A 26,242-nucleotide genomic window follows, 5' to 3' on the forward strand; every position below is an offset into this window, starting at 1 on the left:
GCTCAATATCACGGGGCTACGGCCACGGGCGCTATCAATAGTGGCAACAGTACAGGACCCCTAGGCAACGTTCTCAACAAAGCCGTACGCCCTCGGGTCAGGCCTCAAAGGCAACAAGTTTGATGGGTATGTCGGGGGCTGCACTATCAATACCCTCGCTCAATGCCACTCTCATCTCATGTTCCATCATCGCCTCAGACCGTTCCACTCCCAATGGCAAAAGATCACCACAGACATATGGGTGCTGGAGATCATAGCCACGGTTGCGTGATCCCCTCCCAGTCGCTTCCACCGACGAAGCCTCCCACCAGGCCTCACCTGAGGGGCGCTGCCACGAGGCGAGGCTCAAGCAGAAGGTCACCCATCTTATGTTCACAAGTGCGGTGGAAAGAGTGCCGGAATAATTCCAGGGGAAGGTTTCTATTCACGCTACTTCCTATCGGAGAAGAAAACGGGACACCGGAGGCCCATCTTAGATCTTTGGGGCCTCAACCGTTACTTGCGCAAGCAATGGTTTCGGATGATCACAGGTGCCTTGATACTCACGGCACTGGACGATGGAGACTGGGTTGCAGCACTCGACTTACAAGATGCTTACTTTCATATAACAATCCACCCGGCACACAGACACTTCCTCCGCGTCACGGTCGGCCAGGAGTGCTTCCAGCACAGGGTTCTTCCGTTTGGCCTCTCCTCGGCCCCCAGAGTCTTACCAAAACCCTGGCAGTGGTGTCAGCCTACCTGCACAGACAGGGGGTGTTCATTTTTCCCATATCTGGGCGACTGCCTGCTAAAAGGGACCTCGAAGGCAGAGGTCTCACGCATGATATGCGTCACAGCGGACACATTTCTTCGCTGGGCCTAGTCATCAACCTCGCAAAGTCAAAGTCCGAACCCACACAACATATAGAGTTCATAGGGGCACGCATAAACTCTATCACAGCAAGGGTGTACCTACCCGGCGCCCACTTACGCGCAATCAGTTCGCTGGTGCAAGTCATTACATACAGCCCCACGGTGCCGATCTTACCGTGCCTACAGCTGCTGGGCCATATGGCGGCAGCGACATTTGTGGTACAGAATGCCAGGTTGCACATGTCAAGCCCGTAGCATTGGCTGCCGAGCGTTTACAAACCGGCATCCCACACTGTCCACAGGGTGGTGTCGCCCACAACAGAAGTGCGCAGATCCCTGGCGTGGTGGGAAAACCCCGAGAATCTGCTAGTGGGGGTGCCTTTTCACCAACCACAAATTTCTATTTTTCTTACTACCGACGCCTCCCACATGGGATGGGGAGTGCACATCGGCGACAAGGTAACGCAAGGGCTATGGTCCCCTGCGGAACAGACACTGCACATATCCATACTGGAGCTCAGAGCAGTGTTCAACGCCTGCAAACATTTTCGAGATTACCTGCATGGCAAAGTAGTCAGGATTCAATACCGACAATACCTCCACTATGGTCTACATCAATCGATAAAGAGGAGCACGATCCCGTGCCCTATGTGCGGAAGCACTCCGATTGTGGAATCGGTGCATCGCCAACAACATAACGTTGAAAGCCTCGTACTTGCCGGGCGCGCACAATGTGAATGCAGACCAGCTGAGCAGGCGCTTCGCAATCACGCACGAATGGCAGATCTGCTCCGATCTGCTACAGCGCATTTTTCGTACATGGGGGTTTCCCCAGGTCGATCTGTTTGCCACCCAGTACAACAAAAAAAAAAAAAGTGTTCCCAGCACTGCTTCAGAGCAGGAGTGGGGCGGGGGTCCCTGGGGGACACATTCATGTTTTTCATGGAAGGGCTCCCTACTTTACGCGTTTCCCCCGCAGTGCTTATCCGCAAGGTCTTGCACAAAGCCAGAAGGGAGAGAGCTCGCACGATACTCATAGTCTCGCTTGGGATCGGCAGCAATGGTTTCCCTTGCTTCTGCGCATGTTGGACCGCCCACCGCTCCCTCTACCGGTGGCGCTGGACTTACTCCCGCGGGCTCAAGGGTCCATAGTGCACCCGCACCCTTAAGGTCTGCACCTACAAGCATGGCTAATCCATGGCTCAGCTCCTTAAAGAGCACATGTACGGAGGGAGCACAAGTAGTCCTGGAATGTAGCCGAAGGACCTCCACCAGGAGGACTTACAAGCACAAATGGACTCCACCAAGCAGTTAGCTCCCCTTGACGTTCCTATACCTGTAATATTAGAATACTTATTGGACCTCAAGAGAGGCGGGCTTTCTCTATCCTCGCTAAAGGTCCACCTCGCCGCTATATCAGCCTTTTCGGCATACAGAGGAAGGGCCCATGGTATTCGCCCATCCTATCGTTACTAGGTTCTTGAAGGGGCTGGTAAACCTGTACCCCCTTCGGAAACCGCTTCCACCATCGTGGAATTTGGGCTTGGTGCTCAGCACGCTATTGGGTCCACCTTTTGAACCATTAGCCACAGTTCCCATACGTCTCCTTACGATAAAAACAACCTTCCTCCTTGCAACTATGTCAGCCAGCAGGGTGAGTGAGCTCACGGCAGTGATGGCAACGCCGCACTGCACAGTATTCTCAAAGGAGGTGGTAACCTTAAGGCAGCACCCAGCCTTTGTTCCAAAAAACAAGTGTCTCCAGAGTCCAATCTTAACGAGCCAATAGTTTTACCCTCATTTTACCTGAAGCCTCACAGCTCCGGCAAGGAGGCACGCCTGCATCTCCTAAACATGAGGAGGGCGTTGGCCTTCTACACAGACAGAACTAAGTCCTTCTGGAAAACGGACAGGCTTCTAGTCTCTCTCGCTCCTGGGTCAAAAGGAGAAGTTCTTTCTTCCTGGAGAATCTCAAAGCACATTGTGCCCTGTATAACAATGTGCTTCGAACTTCGAAAGACTCCTTTGCTGGCCCCGCCCAGGGCTCACTCCACCAGGGCGGTGGCGTCGTCAACAGCCTTATTCAAGGGCGTGGCGTTAACAGACATCTGTAGAGTGGCGACTTGGTCATCCTATGACACCTTCGCCAAGCATTATGCCCTGCCTCGGGTATTCTAAGAGGATACCCGTCAGTCGACAGTAGTCCTCTCGGGGGCAAGCTGCATGTAAACCGATTACCCACCTCCTTACTTGTGTTACTGCTGGGTAGTCACCTATTGTGGAGCACCCACGGGGACCACGCGAAGAAGAAAGAGAAGTTACTCACCTGTAGTAATGATGGTTCTTTGAGATGTGTCCCCGTGGGTGCTCCACCACCCGCCCATCCTCCCCGCTTCGGATCTCTGTCTAGTGTTTTTCAGGAGCATCCGAGACGGTTGGTCAAGGAACTGGCGGGGACCGGATCGTGCACGCGGCCGGGGGCGCGCAGGGGGGCGGCGCACGCCGGCGCATGCGCGATCCAGGAGAAACTGCTGGAAGATTTCTGATCTGCCGCGCCGGGCAAGCCCGACACCTATTGTGGAGCACCCACGGGGACACATCTCGAAGAACCATCATTACTACAGGTGAGTAACTTCTCTTTAGTTGCTTTAACTCAAGTTAATACTCATGTTAATCAAACACAGCCCCAGAATGTTTAAAATGAAAAGTTTATTTAACTGAAATGAGTTTTAAAATGAATTCTGGTATAAAGAATAAAGTTAGAAATGGCTTAAAACACAAGTGAAAATTCTTTTGAGTGACTAAGACTTAATTACATTCCTGGTTCAAGGTAACATTCTTGCACCATCACCATGCTCAGGCTCTCCCATAAATTCCATAACCTCTGTTCATTTGTCAACTCAATTGGGATTCTACTTCATCTCTGTGATAGTCCAGTGAACTTTTGAAATATATCTTCATAAGGTCAAGTGCCTCAGCTGTGAGGAAGGTGCCATGGAATCTAATGGAGAAGATTCCATGCTGGTTTCCTCCCTGTGGGTGCTTTCTACAATGTAAATGTATCGGTCCCAGCAGCCTCTGGTGTGCCAGTGAATGGCCACTTGACTGCAGTTGCGTGTTGTGCATGATTGCACTTCCTACACCAATGCCACAGGAGACTGATACCAATGTTCTTTGTGCTTCAGGTGTCTAAGGGGTGCTAATTTTCAAGGACAAGTCATGGTCGTATCCCTGATATTGCCATCCCTGGGCTTGACTTACCTTACTTGTTTACCCATTCTCTAGACCTGTCAGGTTCAATCACACTTTAGTTCCATATTTCCTTCACACTTTCCTTTGGCTGTTTACTGTAAGTTCATCACTCGAGAATGAGTGATAAGTGTGCCATTGATTTTCCAATGATAGCTTACACAACACCTGTTAGATTCAAATTGATGTAAGGAAACTGAAGCACATTGAATTGGTGAGGCCAGCTGAACCTTAGTACCTGATACCAGTGAACTCTTGCCTTCTTGGTTGTGCTATTCTTAGTCATACCACCATGCACCATATCTAATAGAGATTTCTCTTTGTCTCCAGCCAAAATTCAGTTGTAAGGGGATTTCTGAGTTATTCATCAATCAGCCTATTTACTTAACTGGTTTTCTTTATTAAACTTTCTGCTTCTCAGGAAGGGAGAAAAATCCCTTCTGAATGTTAGAGCTGCAGCCTTTTGTCTGTTGAGAATTATACCAATTAGAAAACCGCCTAAGCTCTTTGTTGTACTACCTGCTCAAAGTCTTTCTAAGTGGATTTCTGGATGTATCCTCCTTTGCTACAATTGGGTCACCTCCCTTCCCAAGAAAAGGTAAAGGCCCATCCATTTAGAGAACACAGGTAACTTCAAGCAGCCTCACTTTAAGATGCATTTATTTTAGATATTGCTAAAGTGACTGCCTGGACTTCTGCCTGCACTTTTATGAAACGTGCCTAGTCCAGGCCTAATCTGCAAATGCAGCAATTGGGACAGTAGTAGTGTTACAGTCAAGTATACCAACTCAATCCTTGTGCCCTTTTCGCTGATAACTGCTTTCTAATCTCCAGTGTGTGGAATACACTGCAGGACACCAGCACTTGGGGAAAAAAATGGAGGTTGCTCAACTGTAACTGTTTGTATCAGATTTGAGCTCCCTGTCAGTTGGTAGAAATGTCTACCCCTGGATAGACATCGGGATTTGCAGGGCATTACTTGTGGGAGTCACTGTGGCCAATGGAGAGGAGCATGGTCCTGTCATGTCTAGGAGCCAGCATGCCACACTGGCAGCTCCTCCTGAGAGTGCATCTGTACCGCCCATGTATGACCCAAGACAAGAGATGCTGTGACTGGTGGCGATGCAGCTTTTCTGCCAGGAGTGGCTGCTGGCATGGGGTGCTGTCTCCCAGGCATGTTGGGACTATGCCCCTATCTGTTGGCCACAGTGGCTCTTGGAAATAGAGACCTGTGGATTCTGATGTCTGTTTGCGAATCGTCACCTCTCAGGGTAGACATTTATATACTTGCAGAGCTCTAGTTAGCTGTAACACCATCCGCCACTTTTCTTCTCTGCAACAGACCTGGTTTGATTTTCACAAAGAGGAAGAACTGGGGAGGTGTAATTCCACACCACTGTTTGGGCCTTTGTATTAGAGCATGAAGAGAACAACTGTGCATGTGTGGACCAACAAACACAGCTTGCTACAGCTCCCTGGTCTCCAGCTTGTGGAGTGCATGCATCCCCCCATGTGATATACAAGATATGGAGCACATCTCAAAGAACCTGCAACCCATAGCAGGGAGGGATAGCTCAGTGCTTTGAGCACTGGCCAGCTAAACCCAGGGTTGTGAGCTCAATCCTTGAGGGGGCCATTTAGGGTTCTGGGGCAAACAAAATTTTTTTTCAATCTGCCAGGGATGGTGATAGGTCCTGCTGTGAGGGCAGGAGCCCTGGACTCAATGACTTCTCAAGGTCCTTTCCAGCTCTGAGATGGGTACATCTCCATATATTTTATATGCAAATTTTCTGGACCTGCTGAATTAAAAATGTCAAGTTTAGTGGCTTTTGTTTAATATCCTCCAGACATACTAGTGGAATGGGAAAAGTGTTATCCTTATATAAGATGGTATCACAATAGAAGGAGATACATTGCAGGTCCCTCAAGTTTCTGGACAGAGAATTGTGCTATTCAAAATATTCATATGCTATCTTGAAAAGGGAGTATACAGTGGGGCGACAGTTTGCAGATGATACTAAACTATTCAAGATTGCGAAGCTCAAAGATGACCAAGGGATTTCACAAAACTTGGTGCCTGGATAACAAAATGACTGATAAAATAGTGTTGATAAGTGCAAAGTAATACACATTGGAAAACATAATCCAAACTGTGCATACAGAATGATAGGTTCGAAGTTAGCTTTTATCAACATCTTGGAGTCATCACAGATAGTTCTTTGTAAACCTCTGCTGAATGTACATCAGAAGAAAAGTTAACAGAACGTAAGGGCCTATTAGGAAGGAAATTGCTAATGAGACAGAAAAATATCATAATGTAAATCACAATGTAATCACAATATAAACCTGTGATACTCATACCTTGAATAAAGATGAATAAGGAAGCATTAGGTATCATAGAACACTAGAATTGGAAGAGACCTTGAGAGGTCATTGAATCCAGTCCCCTTCCCTTGCAGCAGGACCAAGCTCCATCTAGACCATCTCTGATAGATTTCTGTCTAACCTGCTCTTAAATCTCCAGTCGTGGAGATTCCACAGCCTCTCCAGGCAATTTATTCCAGTGTTTAACCACCCTGACAGTAAAGAAGTTTTTCGCTTGTCCAACCTAAACCTCCCTTACTGCAGTTTTAGCCCATTTTTTTCTTGTCCTTTCCACAGAGGCCAAGGAGAACAATTTTTCTCCCTTCTCCTTATAAAACTCTTCTAGGTACTTGTAAATGGCTATCATGTCCCTTCTCAATCTTTTCTAAAGTAAAGAAGCCTAATTCCTTCAGTCTTTTCTCATAGCTCATGTTCTCTAGACCTTTAATCGTTCTTGTTGCTCTTCTCTGGATCTTCTCCAGTTTCTCTACATCACTCTTGAAATGTGGTGCCCAGAACTGGACACAATACTCCATTTGAGGCGTAATCAGCACAGAGTAGAGCAGAAGAATGACTTGTCTTGCTCATGGCACTCCTGTTAATGCATCCCAGAATCATGTTTGCTTTTTTTAGCAATGGCATCACCCTGTTGACTCATATTTAGCTAGTGGTCCACTCTGACCCTAGATCCCTTTCTGCAGTACTCTTGCTAGACAGCTGCTTCCCATGTGTGAAACTGATTATGCCTTCCTAAGTGGAGTACTTTGCATTTGTCCTTATTAAAATTCACACTATTTACCTCAGACCACTTCTCCCAATTTTCCCAGATCATTTTAAATTCTGACCCTATCCTCCAAAGCAGTTGCAACACTTTTCAGCTGAGTATCATCTGCAGATTTACTAAACATACTCTCTGTGCTACTATTTATGGGGGACGGATAGCTCAGTAGTTTGAGCATTGGCCTACTAAACCCTAGACTTGTGAATTCAATCCTTGAGGGGGCCATTTAGGGATCTAGTATTGGAGGGGTAGCCGTGTTAGTCTGGATCTGTAACAGCAACGAAGGGTCCTGTGGCACCTTATAGACTAACAGAAAAGTTTTGAGCATGAGCTTTCGTGAGCACAGACTCACTTCATCAGATGCTGGTCTTGGAAATCTGCAGGGCCAGGTGTAAATAAGCCAGAGCAAAGGTGGGGATAACAAGGTTAGCTCTGTCAGCAAGAGTGAGGCTTACTCCCAGCTGGCCCTGGTACTAGCTGGTAGTAAGCCTCACTCTTGCTGACAGAGCTAACCTTGTTATCCCCACCCTTGCTCTGGCTTATTTATACCTGGCCCTGCAGATTTCCAAGACCAGCATCTGATGAAGTGAGTCTGTGCTCACGAAAGCTCATGCTCAAAACTTTTCTGTTAGTCTATAAGGTGCCACAGGACCCTTCATTGCTATTTAGGGATCTGGGGCAAATAGAAGGAATAAACAAAGTTGGAGCTTGGTCCTGCCAGGATGGCAGGGGACTGGACTCAATGACCTCCTGAGGTCCCTTCCAGCTCTCTAAAATGTATAATTCCATATATGTAAAATATCTAAACCATTGATGAAGGTATTGAACAGAACTGGTCCCAAAACAGACCCGTGTGTAGCCCCACTTGTTATGCGCTTCCAGCATCATTGTGAACTGTTAATAAGTACCCTCTGAGAATGGTATCCCTTCATATAACACAAGAACCAGGGGTTGCTCAGGGAAATTAATAGGTAACAAGTTTAAAACAAACAAAAGAAAGCACTGTAGAGGTCGTTGGCATTGAATGTGTGAATGCCAAAAATGGAAGATGGGATTGGATGACAGGAGATGATTTGAAGCATTTGACTTTGGCCACTGTCAGAAGACAGGAGCCTGGCCTAGACTGATCCTTGGTCTTATGGATCATGGCTTTTTATTACCTCAAAATACAAATCAGAAGTACTGAGCACCTTTACGTTTTCTGCATTGTTGATTAATTCTGCAATTCTCATCTTATCATGGGCCAATACCATTATCAGAATTCTTTTAATTCCAGAAGTATTTAAAAATCTCTTGGTAGTCCTTAATTCTGCTGGCCTTACATTTTTCCTTGTGTCACTTTGTTTCCATTATCAATTTTTTGCAATGTCTATCTTCAGTTTTATAGTTATCAGCTTCTCTTTTGTCCCGCTTATTATAGATTATTTTTGAAATTTTTAAAGTTGCCTTTTCTTGCCTCCAAACCAGGTTGTTTTTTTAACCATTGCAGTGTTTTTTTTCTTAATTGTAGGATGGTGGCTTTTGGATCATCTATTAAGATGTTCTCATCAGTCAGATTTTTCTGATTAAATTCTTCCTCCCTGCTGATTTCTCATAATTATTTTCAGTTTTGTAACATCAGCCCTATTAAAGCACCAAGTTTATATGTTACTGGTACAGACCATATTATACTTGTATGTTTTACATGTAAAATATACTGCTACAGGGTTTCACTAAGAATAGGATTAAGAAAGAATGAAAGATACTTCTAACCATGACATAGTTAATATTTACTTGTAAACATATCCCTTTTGTAATGGAGCTTTTTTTGCTATTCTCTTGCCTCTGTTTGGAGACTTGCCTAGGGAGTGACCAGAGGAGAAAATTGGAAGTTGAGTCTGATATTCGGGTTTAATTACTTTTGTTTCCTTCTACACAGATTGATGTGGGTCTTGTTGTTGGGAATAGTCAAGTTGCATTTGAAAAGGCTGAGAACTCCTCTCTCAATCTGATTGGTGAGTTCTTCCAAATTCCAGACACCATTCTGAACTGACCTGAGGAATATGAAGGGAGCAGAATAATAACTGATCCAGTTAGTATCTTGAAGGATATTACTACTTTCCAGGGTAGTCAAATACTTCGTTACGTCATGCTATTTGCAATGCCTAGTAGAAAAAGCCCCAGGGGGTCTTTGAGATGCTAAATTATAATAGGCAATTTAACTTCCCAGCTGTTACCTTTTTTCAGTTTAAGATTTTGAGATCAGACAACTGTACTATTAGCATTCCACTCTGAAAGAGACCCTGTGATAAAAACACTGATGCTAACAAGCCTAACCTGAACTAACTTAAACAGGTATATAACTTTACTCATACGATTTGTCCCACTGAGTTCATTCGAAATACTAATCTGCTAGAAGTTAAGCATGTGCATAAATGCTTTCAGCCCAAGGCACTAAAATAGCATTTTATTAAAAAGTCTGCTAGTGATATAATATGTCTCTTCAAAGCAACATTGCTTCAGCATGAACTATTAAAAATTATATGAACCCTGAATTCATTAACAGAATCATTGTATTTATAAAGACGGGCCAGAATTTTCAAAACCACAAAGCTTACATAAGAACATAAGAACATAAGAATGGCCATACTGGGTCAGACCAAAGGTCCATCAAGCCCAGCATCCCATCTGCCGACGGTGGCCAATGCCAGGCGCCCCAGAGAAGGAGAACAGAAGACAAGTGATTTATCTCCTGCCATCCATCTCCTGCCCTTGTTATGAAGGCTAGGGCACCATACTTTATCCCTGGCTAATAGCCATTTATGGACCTGACCTGCAAAAATTTATCAAGCTCTTTTTTAAACCCTAATAGAGTCCTGGCCTTCACAGCCTCCTCGGGCAAGGAGTTCCACAGGTTGACTGTGCGCTGTGTGAAGAAAAATTTCCTTTTATTAGTTTTGAACCCACTACCCATCAATTTCATTTGGTGTCCCCTAGTTCTTGTATTATGGGAAAAGGTAAATAATTTTTCTATATTCACTTTCTCCACACCATTCATGATTTTATATACCTCTATCATATTGAAATTAGGTTCCCAATGGCTTTTGAAAATCCCACCCTGTAGTGTCTTTGCAGCACAAATCCTATTGAGTCTGGAGCAAAAGTTCCATTATCTTCATATTGCAGATCCTAAGAGAGAAGTATGGGGTTGAAGCATTTTGACATTCTTGACTGATGAAAGTTTGATCTATTAGAAGGTGATGTTAATTGCAAATATAGTACATGGTATTTGCCTGTCAATTCCACAATGAGTGTACTGTGTACACAATAAGGATGTTAATGAGGGTTGTCTTTTAAAGCACAGTTGAACCTTTTAAGCATGAAATTTGTTGATGGGAAAAAAAAAATCAATGTAAAAATCTGAAATTCTGCTAGCAGTTGGGAAACTAAAGTTCAAAACATCCACTTTTACTTCCCTAAATTACTAAATGGTAAGAAATAAAAACTAATAACATATATAAATAAAACATGAGAATTAAATTAAGTTTTTTCTTTTGCATCATTTGGCTGAAGAAAGTGCATTTAGTTTGGCTCAAGTTCTGAAACATCTAATTTTAACCTTAGTGATCAAAGAAAATAAAATGTATGAATTCCAATGGGCTGGACAGTTAAATTTTTTTAAAATGTGAATTCACTTAATAATCAATGTTTGCTACATTAGCTAACAGACTGTTTGGGCTTTCATTGTTATGGTGAAGGTGCCTTAGGAATGCATTTGATTCTGGGAAGCACTTCTCGTGCATCAGCTAATGTGTTAAATAGCTGGGACTTCACCTAGTAAACTATTTTGCTAGTCTTTAAAGTGTTTCTTGACTGCTTTTTGTTTTGATGCTAATGATTGTTTCTCTGAAAATGACAGAGGAAATACTGGAATTAGAGCCATCCCATCCATAGGATGAACTGAGTTGGCCTCCTGAAGCCTTTCACTTTTGGGGGCCCTACAGCAGCTGCCCCAACCTCGATATGCCCAGGAGGGACCTGGGGGATTGTGGTGCCTGGTGCATGACAGCAGCAGGGGTTGCCTTCCCACCCCTCACCTTGCCACGTGGGTGGTGGGAGCCAGAGCAACCAGGCAGCCTGCTCTGCTCCACCACACACCCCTTCCCAGCTTGCTCTGTGCAGCTTCTCAATGGCAGGGGGAAGTAGAATGCTCTGGCCCCAGGTGCTCCACTTCCCACTACTATGGAGAAGCAAGGCATGGTGGGGCCAGGAGAGGCCAGCACAGTGGATCAGAGCAGAGTTCTGATCTGCTCTGCCTCCTGCTATCCATGTAGTCAGCAGGGAGGAGGTGAACCCTGCTGCTGCCTCTGTGCCAGGATCCTGCAGTTCCCTGGGTTGTGTTGTTCAGGGGAGGAGATACGGGAGTGGCCAGGGTAGAGGCAGAGCAGGCTTGGAGCCTGCAGCGGTGGGGTTGCCCCATGTCCTAGGCCTCCTCAGGATGGCTTGGACTGGAATATATTGTAAATCACAAAAGGAAAAAAAATCTATTTAAAAGAACATTAGTTTGCAAGGTCAAACTCTCAGAAGTTAGGAAATGTAAGAATTAAAGCTGCCCATGCCCTTAATTTGGCCCCCAAGTGTGTGTGCATTCTGGTAATCCTTAATTAGATATCATATGATGTTTTTTCCTATAGGATATTAAATGCACAGGATAGACAGTATTCACTGAAAGTATAACTATTCAAAATTTCCTTTTATCCTCATTCGTTTGTGGCCCCAGGCCTCAGTTACTGAGCCTCATAAATGGTACAGGTTGCACCTCCTTCGTCTGGCACCCTCAGGACTTGACTTGACAAGAGAATTCCAGTTTTAGGAGGTTTAACCTGTAATAAATTTATTTTCACAAGATTCCTGTGGAATGAGGTGGTGATATTATCGTCCTTTTAAGAAGGGAATTGAGGCACAGAACTTAAAGCTGAACTTCTGAAGTTCCCACTAATTTTGAGTGCCCAAAGTCTAGAATTTGATTTTTCAGAACATGTTGAATTTTTACAGCATGATCTATTTTCAGTGCACGGTGCTCACTGGCTTCAGCTGGAGTTGAGTTGTTCTGCACTTCTGCAAACCAGGCCCTAAGTGTCTCAAGTTGGGCACCTAAAAATGAGGCTTGCACAATTAATGGCCACTAAACGGAAAGTTTAGTTTGTGACTTATTCACCATTCTATCATAATAAATTTTTGTGTGGAGTGAGGTTTAGCAGATCAGCAGGCTAGTAATTGGGATTCTTGGCCCTGTCCCTGTTTGAGTGGCTATGAACAAGTCACTTAAACTGAGACACACAAAAATTATCTGCCAAACTGGCACTTCATAATTATCACCTTTAATTGGTACTTTATATGGCTTAATTATTTAATGTGCTTTGAGAGTCACTGATAAGCATTGTTCAGAGTGTTAATTAGTGCTGGGTAAAATTGACCTGATTTGGACAAGTGGCAAGCATTAATTTTTGAAATGGAATGTGCCTTTGCTCTGTCTTTTAAAATTACCGTAGTTCTTTACTTCATTTGTTTATTAATTCCAGTTCACTTGCCATTCCTCACCAAAGGTGTGGTAGGAGTGTGTTCTTTTAGAAATCACAACACAAGTCTATTATGCAGGCTCTTTATCTTTGAAGATGTAGTTTCTTATTGTTGTATAATGAACATCATGGGTGGCCAGAAGAGGGTAGTATAGACTAAGAATAAGTAAAGGAGTGAGCAGTTTGACTGAGTTGTGTCTGCACTCTTGCTGATAGGTAGAAGTAATAAGAAAATACGTATACAATCAGCCCACGGAAACCGTAACCAAGCGGTCAAATGTTTACCATTAATCTTTTGCTTCCAGGTATTGCTTATGCTCCAAAATATCTGTTAGTCTATAAGGTGCCACAAGACTTCTTGTTGTTGTTCTCAAAGCTACAAACTAACACAGCTACCTCTCTGATAGATGTTAAACATACTGTATTAAATATTTTTTTGGTATCGGAGGAACTGTGGGTGTTCATTCTTGGTTTCTGTGCAGAGTCTAGAAGTTAATGTTGATGCCTAATAAGACTCTTATCAACTGCAAGATTATTCCCTGCAATATATTTGCTGTCTTGTCAGCCTAATTTTAAAGGGTGTAGTGTAGTATTTTTATTTTATCTGCACTTTGCCATGTCAGTCATGTCAGGTGCCTCTGACTTTTGTCTACCTTCGCAATAACTAAGATAAAAACCTCTTAACATTCCTAAGGGCCCAATCCTGTGAAATTCTGAGTGTCTGTAAGAAAGTGCCGAGAACCCTCATTGAAATCCATGTGACTTGAAGGTACTGCACACCTCACAGGATCTCTCCATGGACTCTTAGGATGGCTACTTTTAGATGTTCTCTCATTGTGAAGTTGCCAAGGAACGAGCCTGGAAAGCAAAGGTCTCGAGTGTGTTTATTTTCATACAGTGGCTGCACTGCCTTTTACGAACTGAATGGAATGAGCTTAAAATGAATAACATTGTTCTGACTGCTGGCATCGTAGCTGTGCTATTTTTATTGTAACTTTTAGTACTTACTGTAAGTAGTCCTTTAAAATTAAAACAACTGTTTAAGGAGTTGTCACAATGCAAGTAGGGAGTTTTGTGTAGTTGGTCTTCATGGTAATATTTGTAAAACTATAACTGCACATAGACTAGGAAACCTGCATTTTCTCCAGTGTATTAGTCTGTGGCTGTGCTTGTTCCTGATCCACGTGTGTCTTTTTGACAGGTAAATCTAAGACCAAGGAGAACCGCCAGTCAATCATCAATCCTGACTGGAACTTTGAGAAGATGGGGATAGGAGGCCTTGACAAAGAATTTTCAGATATCTTTCGTCGAGCGTTTGCCTCTCGAGTTTTTCCACCAGAGATTGTGGAGCAGATGGGTGAGTACAGAACAGCAGAAATACATGTTTTTTCCTCTTTTGATAAGTACTGTTGCTACTGGGTCATTTCCACCCTGCTGAATAGACCTTGTCAGCTCTGGCCGTCCCTCTTCTGGGACCCCACTCTTTAAATACCCCTCTGAAACCACCCCCCTGACTCATGCATCTGATGAAGCGGGTCTTTGCCCACGAAAGCTTATGCTCCAAAATATCTGTTAGTGTATAAGGTGCCACAAGAGTTCTTGTTGTTCTTGAAGCTACAGACTAACACGGCTACCTCTCAGATATGTGTGGGGCATAGGCATTCAATTCTGTTTCTGATAACGCAGCTCAGATAAGAACTAATTGTCTGCTAATGCCATGGCTCTGAAATTATTCATGCCTGGGAGCCCTGTGGCAAAGGGAAAGTACTCTCTTCCTGTTGTCCCCAAACATTGGTAGTCCTGAACTGCACACACTAAAAACAGTCTGTCTCCGCACACTGGAGGCTGTCTTGTCCTGCTTTTTTTCCTGTTGGAATCTGTGAAATCTCCCTTTCTGTTCATGTGGAAATTTAACTGATAAATACCAATGGAGTCAGATGCTGTTTTCATTGGGTTATGAGCACAATGGCGTTTTTGCTCAAGTCAGCTAGAGTCATCTATTCTTTTTATCAATCTGGGCTTCTGTTTGCTATATTACCACCATGCTGGCTATGGACTCACTACAACGGCTACATTCTCTGGCCCCTATTTGAGCTCAGTATGTACCACTGGAGACTTTCCGATACATCCACACCCTTTCCATAATGGGGAGGCCAGAACTGGATGCTTTACTCCAGATGGGGCCTCACCAGTGCTGACTAAAGGGGAATAATCACTTCCTTAAATGTGCTGGCTATGGTCTTAATAATGCCCCCCAATATGTCATGAGCATTCTGGGCTACGTGGGCACACTGACTCATATCCAGCTTCTCATCTACTGTAATCCCTTCATCCTTTTCTGTGAGTTGCTGCTTTGCCAGTTGATCTCCTACTTGTAGCAGTGCTTAGGATTTTTCCATCCCAAGTGCATGTTCTGCTTGTTCAACTTCATTAGGTTTCTTGTTTCAATCCAACAATTTATCTAGCTCATTCTGGACCCCATCCCTACCCTCCAACATACCTTCTTTTCCCCCTAGCTTAGTGTCATCTGCAAAGTTGCTGAGGGTGCAATCCATCCCCTCGTCCAGGTCATTAACAGTGCTGAGTAAAGCGGCCCCAGAACCAGTGTTAGCATCAAGCAGAGTGTCCCAGCTAGACATTGAGCCATTGACTGTTATGTATTGAGCCCGACCATCTAGCCAGCTTTCTATCCACCTTACAGTCCATTTGTCCAATCCATGGTACTTTAACTTGCTGGCAAGAAAACTGTCGGAGACCGTATCAAAGGCTTTGCTGAAGACAAGGTATAATATAAGTTATAAGTCAAGGTATAGTGTATCTAATTTCACAGCGATAAGCATGATATGTTTTGAATTGCTCTCATACAAAACCTTTAATGACAGCTCAGCTTTCACAGCCAGTCAAAACTTACATAATGTCAAACTGGGATTTCCTGCATAGAAATGTGGTGAAAGCCATGAAACAGTACTCACCCTGACACGGGTACTAGTGTGAAGGTCGTGTACCAGATTTAGCAAAACATTTGGGATGCGAACTCATTTCAGTACAAGCCAAAGTTCTGGTCTATCAAACAAATCAGAAGCCACTTTGATGTCAATATAGGCAAGGTGAAACGAGTGGTGGAATTCTTGTGGAGCTTATTCAGAAGCCAGAGTGCATGGACAATACCCACTGCCAACTGTCCATCTGCAAAACCTGATTGCTGTGGGTGACAATGTCTGCTGAGGACTGGCTTCATCCTGCCAAGCACATCTGACCTTTCCAGGTCTGATATCAGTAATATCAGCATGTAGCTGACATACCTAACGTGGGATCCTTTGCCCTTGAACAAGAACACTGATCATGTCTTTCCTTTCTGTGAGTACTCTGCCTGTTTCTCTCACTTTTTTAAAAGCAGTGGATGGAGCCAGTGTTCCCTGGCTCCAAGGCATTTCTCAGTAATTGGATTGGAATACCATCAGGTCCAGCAGCATACCCATTCTGTAACTTTTGGATGGCCTGCCTTATTTTGAGTGAGAGAAGATCAGAATTTGTCCCTGCATCCTGTAGCTCTTCACAGTACTTATCAGCAGGTGTGTGGTTCAGTATGCTTTCAAAATGTTTTTCTTCTGTCTAGGACCTGATCTATTGATGATCAAAGAGCTGCGTTGTTTCTCGGGGGGTTCTAGAAGACTGTTTATGGCTACCAGCCAGTAATGTGATAGCTCTGTTCGTGAGGTGCAGATTATTTTGCTTTAGGCTGTTCTCTGCTTTGTCACTGAGAGCATTAATATAGCTCCTATGGTCACATTTTGCTATGGCCCAGAAAATGCCGGTTAAGCTGTTATTGCATGTCTTCCTGCTTCTACCTTTTTCACTAAATTATCAAAGGCCTCTTCACAAAGCCAGGGTTTCTTGGTAGCTTTCTGAAGCTGATAGTGTCAAGTGGTGGTGTGTGATACAGCATTATGCATACCACTCCAGGTGATCTCCCTGTCATCCTAGAGAATACTGAGGTTACATATGTGATCTTTGGTAGCTTGTGTGTTTCACAGCTTGAGGAGAGCCCTTGGAAAGATGCTGGATGCTGTACAGTCTGGCATGTGAGGAGCTGGAAGGTGCAGTGAGCACTGAGTGACTAACCTCAGGTGAGCTGAGATGGCTGATGCCTCTGCAATGCTGAAGACTTGATGAAATTTCACCGTGGATCAATTCTGGCAATGTCAGTTTCATTCATGGCATGTACATTGCTTGAAATCCAGGTCTAGGAGTAGCTATGGAGATGCCAAAAGTGCCTGATACTACTGCTTAGCTTTCTCATTTATGTAATGAAAGCCTGGTTTATATTACTGTGGGCCGTCAACTTAAGTTATGCAACTTCAGGGGAAGTCCACATACTCATGTCTGTTTGCTGCAGTAAGTTGACAGCTGATGCTCTTGTGTCAACTCTGCTTACCCTTTTCAGTTTGGAGTACTGGAGTCAACAAGTATGTGCTCAGCAGTTGATTATGTCTGTCCTTCTGCTGGATCAATTACTGCCTCTTAATTCATGGGGTAGCGAAGACATACCCCATGATTAGCCTTTTAGGGAGCAGAAAGCAAAAAAAAAAACAGTGAAGTAAAACTCACCTCTTTGCTCGCACTACAATAGAGACATGCACTTGTTTACCGAGTAAAGGTTAGGCTTTTAATGGAACAGATAGTATTGGCACTAGTTACCTTAAACTTTTATCTTTTGAAATGACTGTAATGTATCATCTTTATGGCGGAGATACAAGGTCCTTAACCTGTAGCTTCAGAAACTGAGTTTAACAGTTGCACAAGTAAACTGGAGGTTTCATCTTTTCCACCCACGTACCTCTTCCAGCTGGATATTGAATGACTGCACACTAACCAGTGAAAACATCAGGATAGAATTACATTGCCAAACTATTCTCATTGGTTGGAGGTATCCTGAGAGCAAGACAGTAACTTAGCAACTGCACGGAGCAGCTACCTTTACACATGTAACCCGTTCATGGGCATCTGCAGATTTGTAAGAGGTAGGAAACCTCGCTGATGTATCCATTGACCTGAGATGCCTGAATACAAAATGTGTGCTATTCAGATCTTTTTTCCGCTTCTATTAAGTTAACTTAAATTAATAAAACAATAGGACTGTGAAACAGCAGTAGTATTTTGGATACATGCGGCCCTGTGTGTGTACATTTCATACCAACATAAGTTTATACACTAGACTATTCAGAGAGCTGTTTTGCAGATAAGTCAAGGTTAAGAAACCCAGCAGAACTCCCCTCTCTGATGACCCCTATGGCTAAAATGCTTATCTGAAATTTGAAAAAAATGCTTTGACTTTTTTCTGCATTAGTCATAACTTGCTCTTCAACTATATTTCAGATCTCAAATGCCAGTGTGACATCTGTTAAGGTCTGCATGTAATTTATTAGGAAAGGAGAAGAAAACAATTGCTCACTGTCTGGAGATGCAAAATTTCCCCTTTCTTGTTTTCTGCTAAGTGCTCACAAATAATGTCTTACACAGTAGAACCCCGAGATACATGCAATCAAGTTGCGTGTATATCAGTTTAACGCGACTCCTGGTGGTGGAGAGCTGGTGCCTGGCTTTGGGTTGTGTGCAACTAAGGGGAGCTGGGAAACTGACCAGCGCTGCAGTGCTGGTCAGTTTCCTGTCTCCTGTGAGCTGCAGGGAGCTGGGAACCAGCCAGCTGCTGGCTGCCCACCACTCACAGGAGACAGGAAACTGACCAGTGCTGCTCCAGTGGTCAGTTCCTGGTTCCCCTGAGAAAAGTGGGACTTCGCAAGAAAGCAACCTCCGTGTAAGTGGGTAGTCTACTATATGCCAAATGCAATAATTCTGCCCGTTGCAGCCTTGAGAACAACAAGAAGCCTTGTGGCACCTCAAAGACTAACAGATATTTTGGAGCATAAGCTTTCGTGGGCAAAGACCTGCTTCATCAGATGCATGAGTGGGGGGTGGTTTCAGAGGGGTATTTAAAGAGTGGGGTCCCAGTAAGAGGGAGGGCCAGAGCTGAAAAGGTCTATTCAGCAAGCTGGAAATGGCCCAGTATCAACAGTACTCATCAAAAGAGGAAAAAACAAGTCAGATCAGACAGGGGTAATAATTTTGATAAGTGCTGTTGATACTGGGCCATTTCCACCTTGCTGAATAGACCTTGTCAGCTCTGGCCCTCCCTCTTACTGGGACCCCACTCTTTAAATACCCTTCTGAAACCACCCCCCCACTCATGCGAGTCTTTGCCCACGAAAGTGTATGCTCCAAAATATCTGTTAGTCTATTAGGTGCCACAAGACTTCTTGTTGTTCTCGAGCTACAGACTAACACTGCTACCTCTCTGATATGTTGCAGCCTTGTAACTATATAGCTGCAATATATATCATTTTCAGTTATAAAATATAAAATGAAATGAAAATAAAATAAAAATTACTTGCAAAACTGTGGTTACCATGACATCCAAAGAATGATCTGGAAGAGAAGCTTGTAAGTCAGTATTAGCTTATCTGCAAAGCACACAGGCACTGCACTGACCTGAGAACTGTCTGGTGTGTGTGAGCTGAAATCTCAGCAAACAAATGTTTGCCATAGGTTCAGTTGGAATTGAGAAAACTGGAACTAAAATAGTCCTTTGGTTGCTACCTGACAGTATGAGTTAAGCACACACTATCCCTTCGCAAAACAAAACCCAGTTTTTATCTGGATGTGTCAATAGATATGGAATTTATGGGAGCAAATGAAGGGACTTTTGACTGCAAATGTGCAGTTGAGGAAGTAATCTAATTCAGAATATAGTGGGCAGTAGGACAATTTCGTATAGACAAGGTTCTACATCAGCCTGTAGTTCATTATTCATATTGTTGTATCACCTGGGAGCCCAGCTGTGAACTGGGGGGGGGGAGGGAGAGGGAGAGAGTGTGTGTGTGTCCCATATTAGATTTTTATATAACATTAGTTATATTCAGAGATGTGTAGAGCAGGGCAAATTAATAATTCAAAGGCTACAACAATTTATTTTCTGCTATTTACAAATATTCCAGAAATAAAATGCTTGTAAAACTTTTAAAATTATTCTACCATAAATAAGTCAATACAGTAGGAAAACAGAGAAGAATGCCTCTAAGAATGGGCTGTAATTCAAACAGGAACTAATTCAGGAGAATTCTGTGTCCTGTGTTAGGCAGGAGCTCACACTAGAGGTTTGCCATGGTTCCTTCTGGCCTTGCAGTGTGTGAATGAATCTCCAGGCAAGAGGACTGGCAGTGGTTCCAGGAAATGCTTGCCTAATTTCGTCACCTGCTGGTTCTCTGAACTTCCCCAGGGTTTCATTGCTGCAAATAGAACTGAAACAGTCTACAACAAACAAAAGCCCATTAAGAACCCCTTAAGGCCTGGGCCCTCATTGTTCTCTGTTCCTGTGATTCATGTATAATTGCTCTGGCACAGTATGCTGTGGATTTTGAGATAGACACTCTGTATCCAAAATAATAACTTATGTACTGCTTTTCAGTGATCTTTCCTGTGTCATTTGGGCATGATTACATTTTTTTTGTGACTAGCAGATTTACCCGGCATATCTCTGGTCTTCATCTCACTGAAGTTTTTTTTTCTTTGTTTTGGAAAGCAAAAGAAAAATGTACATGCTTTATTTAAATAGATTATATTTTTAAAAATAGTGTTATTTTATGAAGTTAATTTTTATTTTGGATTTTTAAAAAAGGGATTATTAAATTTAATATTTTTAGTAAAACTTCTTACATGGGAATTCCATCAAGTGTATCTTTTCTTCATCCCTATAACTGTTATTTCATATGCTTTAACGAAAAGGGCTGTAGTTAATTTGGTTTCAAATAACATTTTCTTCTAGTTTTCAACCTTAAGCATTGATTTAACTGCACTAAAATAGAGCGTTATTCCAAATTTCTACATTTTATATCTTTTATGTAAGACTTATTGAGAAGCAATCCTATTCCAGATTCATCCTATTTTTCTGGCTCATCTTCTTTCAGTCTCTTTAAGCATTCACTCAGTTATGTCAAGTTTTAGTATTGTATTTGATCTGGTGATTCTATCTCTTTTTCTGCTTGGTTTTCTGAGAGGCAATCCCATTACAGACATATCCTGTTTTCCTGGCACCATCAAACCCTTACATTGCTTTAAATAATGGTTAGAGAAAGCTGCATACCAAATTTGTTGATTCTACTTTGTTGTTGTTACTATTTAGGAGAAGTCCTTGATTAAACAAACTAGTAGATTAATGAATGGGCAAAACTATGCCTGTGTATGTCTACAAACAGTTTCCATTGAAGACACTGTGAGCTTTCTGAGGGCAGCTTAAATCAAGGCCAAGGTTACAGAATGGACTCTCAACCATCCTAAGAAGAATGGAAACACTGGAAGGAGTTAGTTTCCATAGGGTTACCAGGGAGCTCTCTAGAGTCATTATAGATTTTTGGCAGAAATCAACATTCTAGTTCAATCAAAGTATTGGTCAGAGATGAAGGTCCTTAAATGGTTCCTTAGATACAAACTTTGACAAAATCAGAACTGATAATGAGATCAGAGAAAAACACTAGGGGGAAAGTAAACTGAGAAATAAGTGCTTGATCTGTATATCACATCTAAAAAGAGGATGCTGAAAATGAAATTAGAGTGAAAAAACATAGAAGATTCATAATTAGACACCTTGAGGTGTGAGTTGATCTCCTCTTCTCTGTATCCTACCCCACTCCCCCCAGTAAACTGCTGTCCTATTGATAATAGAGGGATGTGGAGTGTTTGCTTTGAAGACAGGATAGATTTAAAGGCTACAATTTCAGATCCATCCAAGCTATCTGGAGCAATCAGGATAGGGTGTGCACAAACTGGATATCCAGCTGTGTGCGCACATGCGCAGGGGATCACAAAGTAGGATTGAAGACCTGAAATTTTTTGATAAACTTCACTGATAACTGGGCTCATATAAAAGAAAGATGGCTTAGTTTTTTGTGTGTATTATTGGTAAATAGCTGAGAGAATATTAGTAGTTATGTAACTGACCGATGTAACTTCTCGTATTGTAACATGCTGCTCTGTGTGTCTTTCAGTTTTGAGCCTTAGTTCAGCCATTTGAGGGCTTTCCCATGAGCTCTGAGAGTAGAGCTTTCCTATCATCATTGGTACTGAATCCGTCTTGGCTATAGCCCCATTTTAACTGTCAGTACCAGAGCACTATTGTTCTGAGAGATCACCAGGCCATTCTTTCTTGAGGGGAAAGTGGGGCTAGTGCTAAGAACAGTGAATTGGAAAGTTGGGAATCCATGGCTCTATTCTTACTTTGCTATTAGATTTAATATTAACAAACACAATACTGTAAATAAAAAAGCAGTCAAGTAGCACTTTAAAGACTAACGAAATAATTTATTAGGTGAGCTTTCGTGGGAGAGACCCACTTCTTCAGACCGTAGCCATACCAGAACAGACTTAATATTTAAGGCACAGAGAACCAAAAACAGTAATCAAGGAGGACAAATCAGAAAAAAATGATCAAGGTGAGCAAATCAGAGAGTAGAGTGGTAGGAGGTGAGTGAAGGTCAAGAATTAGATTAAGCTAAGTACGCAAACGAGCCCCATAGTGACTCAGAAAATTCCCATCCCGGTTCGAACCATGCGTTAATGTGCCGAATATGAATATAAAAGACAGCTTGGCTGTCTCCCTTTGAATAGTGGTGTGAAAATTTTTCTTCAGTAACACGCAAACCCTTAAGTTACTTGACTGCTTTTTTGTTTTGATAGTATATAGACTAGCACGGCTCCCTCTCTGTTACTATTCAATACTGTAAATGTGTTTTTACATTTTATGGAGTATGTGCTGAATAACTTAAAAAATTACATGAAAATGATATAATCATTCTGCGGTCTGGATTGCAGGTTACTTGGTTTTGCACTTGGCTGTAAACTTCAGATTTCATGAGGCCCTGGCAAATAACATATTTTCTCTGATCTTTAGTTCATCTCTTTGCCAGACTGATTTAAAACACTTATTAACCCTGTGGAAATCGTTGACAAATGATGTTAGAAAGACCTATAGCAGGATTTGGGGGCAGGGGGAGGAAGAACTTGTTAAGTTGATGGATGATAGGTCCATAAGTGGCTATCAGCCACGATGGGCTGGGATGGTGTCCGTGTCCCTCATCTCTGTTTGCCAGAGTTGGGAATAGTGCTTTACCTGATGGTGACCTCTTGTGTTCATTCCCTCTGGGGCACCTGGATTTGCCCACTGTCAGAAGCCAGGATACTGACATACATGGCTATTGTTATGTTTTTAAAGTGTCAGCCAAGATTTATTTACTTTGGAGGTCAATGTTAACTGAAACTAAGCTAATGATATGATCACCTCAATAAAAGTCCTGTGTTGCCAGGTTCATGTGCCACATACCTGGGTGAACTAAAAAAGGGCTAAACCACTTCACTGGCAGCAATGCTTTGTGAAGAAGCTGGGAGTGGAAGAGACAGCTCTCTCTCTTACATAGGAAAAGCTATAAAAGGAAAGAAGGACAGGGTGGGGTGCAGGAGAACGGGCTGCTAAGACGAAGTGAGGAAGTTCTTGTGCTGCCAGAACCTGTAATGATTGAAGGGATGATTTTTCCCCTCCCCGCAAAGGGACCCTTGGCTGATTAGTGTGGATAGCCAGCGACCCTGCTACGTCAATGGTACTCTGAGCCACTGGCAGCTCCTTTTTACCAGTATTTGTTTTGTAATACATTTGTGTGCACCTCTTCTTAAAAAGCACGCATTGCATTTATGACACTGGGTTATAGGCAAAATAACAAGCATCTAGTGTCATTCTACAGACTGCAGAAAAGTGCTGGGGAAGGCCATGGTATCAACATCTACATGGGGTATGAAATGTACAGCTGAATGTGAGATTCTGTGATCTGGAATCCATCCAGTGATGACTTTAAGATTAAAGTAGCTATCTGGATGCACTTTTAAGTGGTTAAAAGATGAGGGCAGTCTCTCTCTCTCTCTCGATGATACAATGATTGTTAAAAGCCTGAGATTAGGCTGTTTCATATCAACTCTGAATTTGCTATCAGAGTCCACTTTGGGGTCATGTGTTTTGATTGTGTAGCAAAAGGCAGCAGAGAAGTAGCGGTGTTAGTGTGTATTAGAACATAAGAACAGCCATACTGGGTGAGACCAAAGGTCCATCTAGCCCAGTATCCTGTCTGCCAAAAGTAGCCAGTGCCAGGTGCCCCAGAGGAGGTGAACCGAAGACAATGATCAAGCGCTTTGTCTCCTGCCATCTGTCTCCCGCCTTCAACAAAAGGCTGGGCACCATACCTTACCCCTTGCTAATAGCCATACAAAACAAACCAGCAGTCATGTAGCACTTTAAAATTTTTTTATTATTTAAAGTGCTATATGATTGCTGATTTGTTTAGTAAAAGACTGTGTGTGTTTGGAGCTCATGTTTTGGGCTAATTTATTTTCAGTTTCACATTTCATCAGAAGGAAACTGATAAATGCAGTTGTCATAAATCTAGCAAGCGCCTCTTGCATGTAATATATATCTGTTAAAAAAATCCATGGCCGTACATGGATAATGGGGAAGGGAGGAAGACAATTAAAGGCAAAGAGAAACTCTTTGGAGAAAATGTGATTTGTTAGGTCAAACAGTTTGTTCTGCAGGGTTCCTTTAAGATGAAAACCTCTGTTAGCTGCTTAAGGTCTGTTCTTGTGTGTGTGTTTCTGTTTATGGGGAAGAGGCAGCTGCAAATCCCTTTGCTTTAACTTCATTTCAGAAGCTCTTAGACCTTATATTGAGGTTAACTGATGGCAGTGGATCTAGGCAGGAGTAATGGAAGGCTTATGTGGTGGTGGAGGGGATAGGTTTTTCTCAACTGTACTTGTGGAAGATCTTTTCCGTATGGCAGATAAAGTCTAAGAACCGTAGTCATACACTAACCTGCTTGATTAATATATAAATCATCTCTTGCTCACTATACACAAGGCTGGTACATTTAATAGAGATGTCACTTTAATTTAGGTGCATGTGAATGTTATGCTGACACCCAATTTCTTTTATTTTAAAGTGGTATTACACCACTAAGTAGGAAAGCTCCTTACCCACTAAGGCGAATTTGTGTTGATCTTTTGAGAAGACTTAGTATTAAGAGAATTAAATACATTGTTATCAAACAAAACAATACAAAGCAGCAGTCCAATAGCACTTTAAAGACTCACAAAATAATTTATTAAGTAATGAGCTTTCATAGGACAGACCCACTTCTTCAGATATAAAAGTGCTACATGACTGCTGTTTTGTTTTGTTAGAATACTGACTGACATTACTACCTCTCTGTTACTATGGTTATCAAAGTTAGTCTTATTTTGGCTAAATGTCATTCTGGATTGAGTGTCCATTTATAATTTCTGTACAGTTGTGGCTTGGGCATTCTCTGGATTTTCATCATCCATTTTCCCCCAACTTCATAATCTGAGTAGTTTCCTTCTTTTCATCTCCCACTTTGTAGTCCCTATGACATGCATATTGTTACCCTGACGAGGTAATTAAACTGCATGGTAACTCATAAGTGTCTTCGCTGAAGCATAACGAGAATCTCGGCCTCGCACCGAACATCAAAAAGACCAAGGTTCTCCACAGACCTTCACTGATGGGACAGTCTCGTGAACCTTCTGTTAAAGTCAGTGCAAACTGCTGGAAAATGTGGAGCACTTCCCATACCTTGGAAGTCATCTTTCCTCTAAAGCTGACATTGATGCAGAAATCCAGCATTGTGTGAGCTGTGCAAGCTCTGCTTTCGCCTGCCTGAGAGAAGGCATGTTGGAGAAATGGGACATATATCCCAAGATAAAGCTCCTTGTATACCATGCAGTGGTTGTTCCAGCCTTACTATACGCATGTGAAATCTAGACAACATTAAAGTGTCACTTGAAGGTACTCGAACAGTATCATCAATGTTGCCTCAGGAGACTCTTAAATATCTCTTGGGAGGATAGGCGCACAAACACTAGTGTCCTGGAAGAGTCAAACATGACCGGCGTTGGAGCCATTATCATTCATCAACAACTTCATTGGGCTGGTCACGTGGTTTGGGTGTCTGACCAGTGCCTCCGTAAACAGATTCTGTTTTCTGAATTGGAGGAAGGACAGAGAAGCATTGGGGCCCAGCGGAAGCGTTACAAGGGCATGCTGAAAGCAGACGTAGAAAAAATGTAGCATCACTGTCGACACTTGGAAAAGCCATGCCCAAGACCCTCACCAGTGGAAGCAATAGTCCATGAGGAGGTAGCGCAATTTGAGAGGTCCCTATGCAGTGCAGACGAGGAGAGGTGGAGAAGAAAAGAGTGTCAAAAACTGCTAGTCTTTAAAGTGCTTTATGACTGTTTTTTTGTTTTGTGAAGATAAGGACTAACA

At 42.8% G+C, this 26,242-nt stretch overlaps 1 protein-coding gene across 2 annotated transcripts in view; it reads left to right on the forward strand.

The window, feature by feature from the left end:
• Window positions 1–26,242, forward strand: part of NSF (N-ethylmaleimide sensitive factor, vesicle fusing ATPase) — a 201,524-nt gene that overhangs the window by 81,777 nt on the left and 93,505 nt on the right. For both annotated transcript variants that reach the window (XM_074978745.1, XM_074978746.1), the window contains exons 7-8: window positions 9,168–9,243; window positions 14,009–14,164. In XM_074978745.1, the coding sequence (XP_074834846.1) occupies window positions 9,168–9,243; window positions 14,009–14,164 (232 nt within the window). The remainder of the gene's footprint in view (window positions 1–9,167; window positions 9,244–14,008; window positions 14,165–26,242) is intronic.

The sequence above is a fragment of the Carettochelys insculpta genome, chromosome 28, assembly GCF_033958435.1.
Source record: "Carettochelys insculpta isolate YL-2023 chromosome 28, ASM3395843v1, whole genome shotgun sequence".
Taxonomy (NCBI): domain Eukaryota; kingdom Metazoa; phylum Chordata; order Testudines; family Carettochelyidae; genus Carettochelys; species Carettochelys insculpta.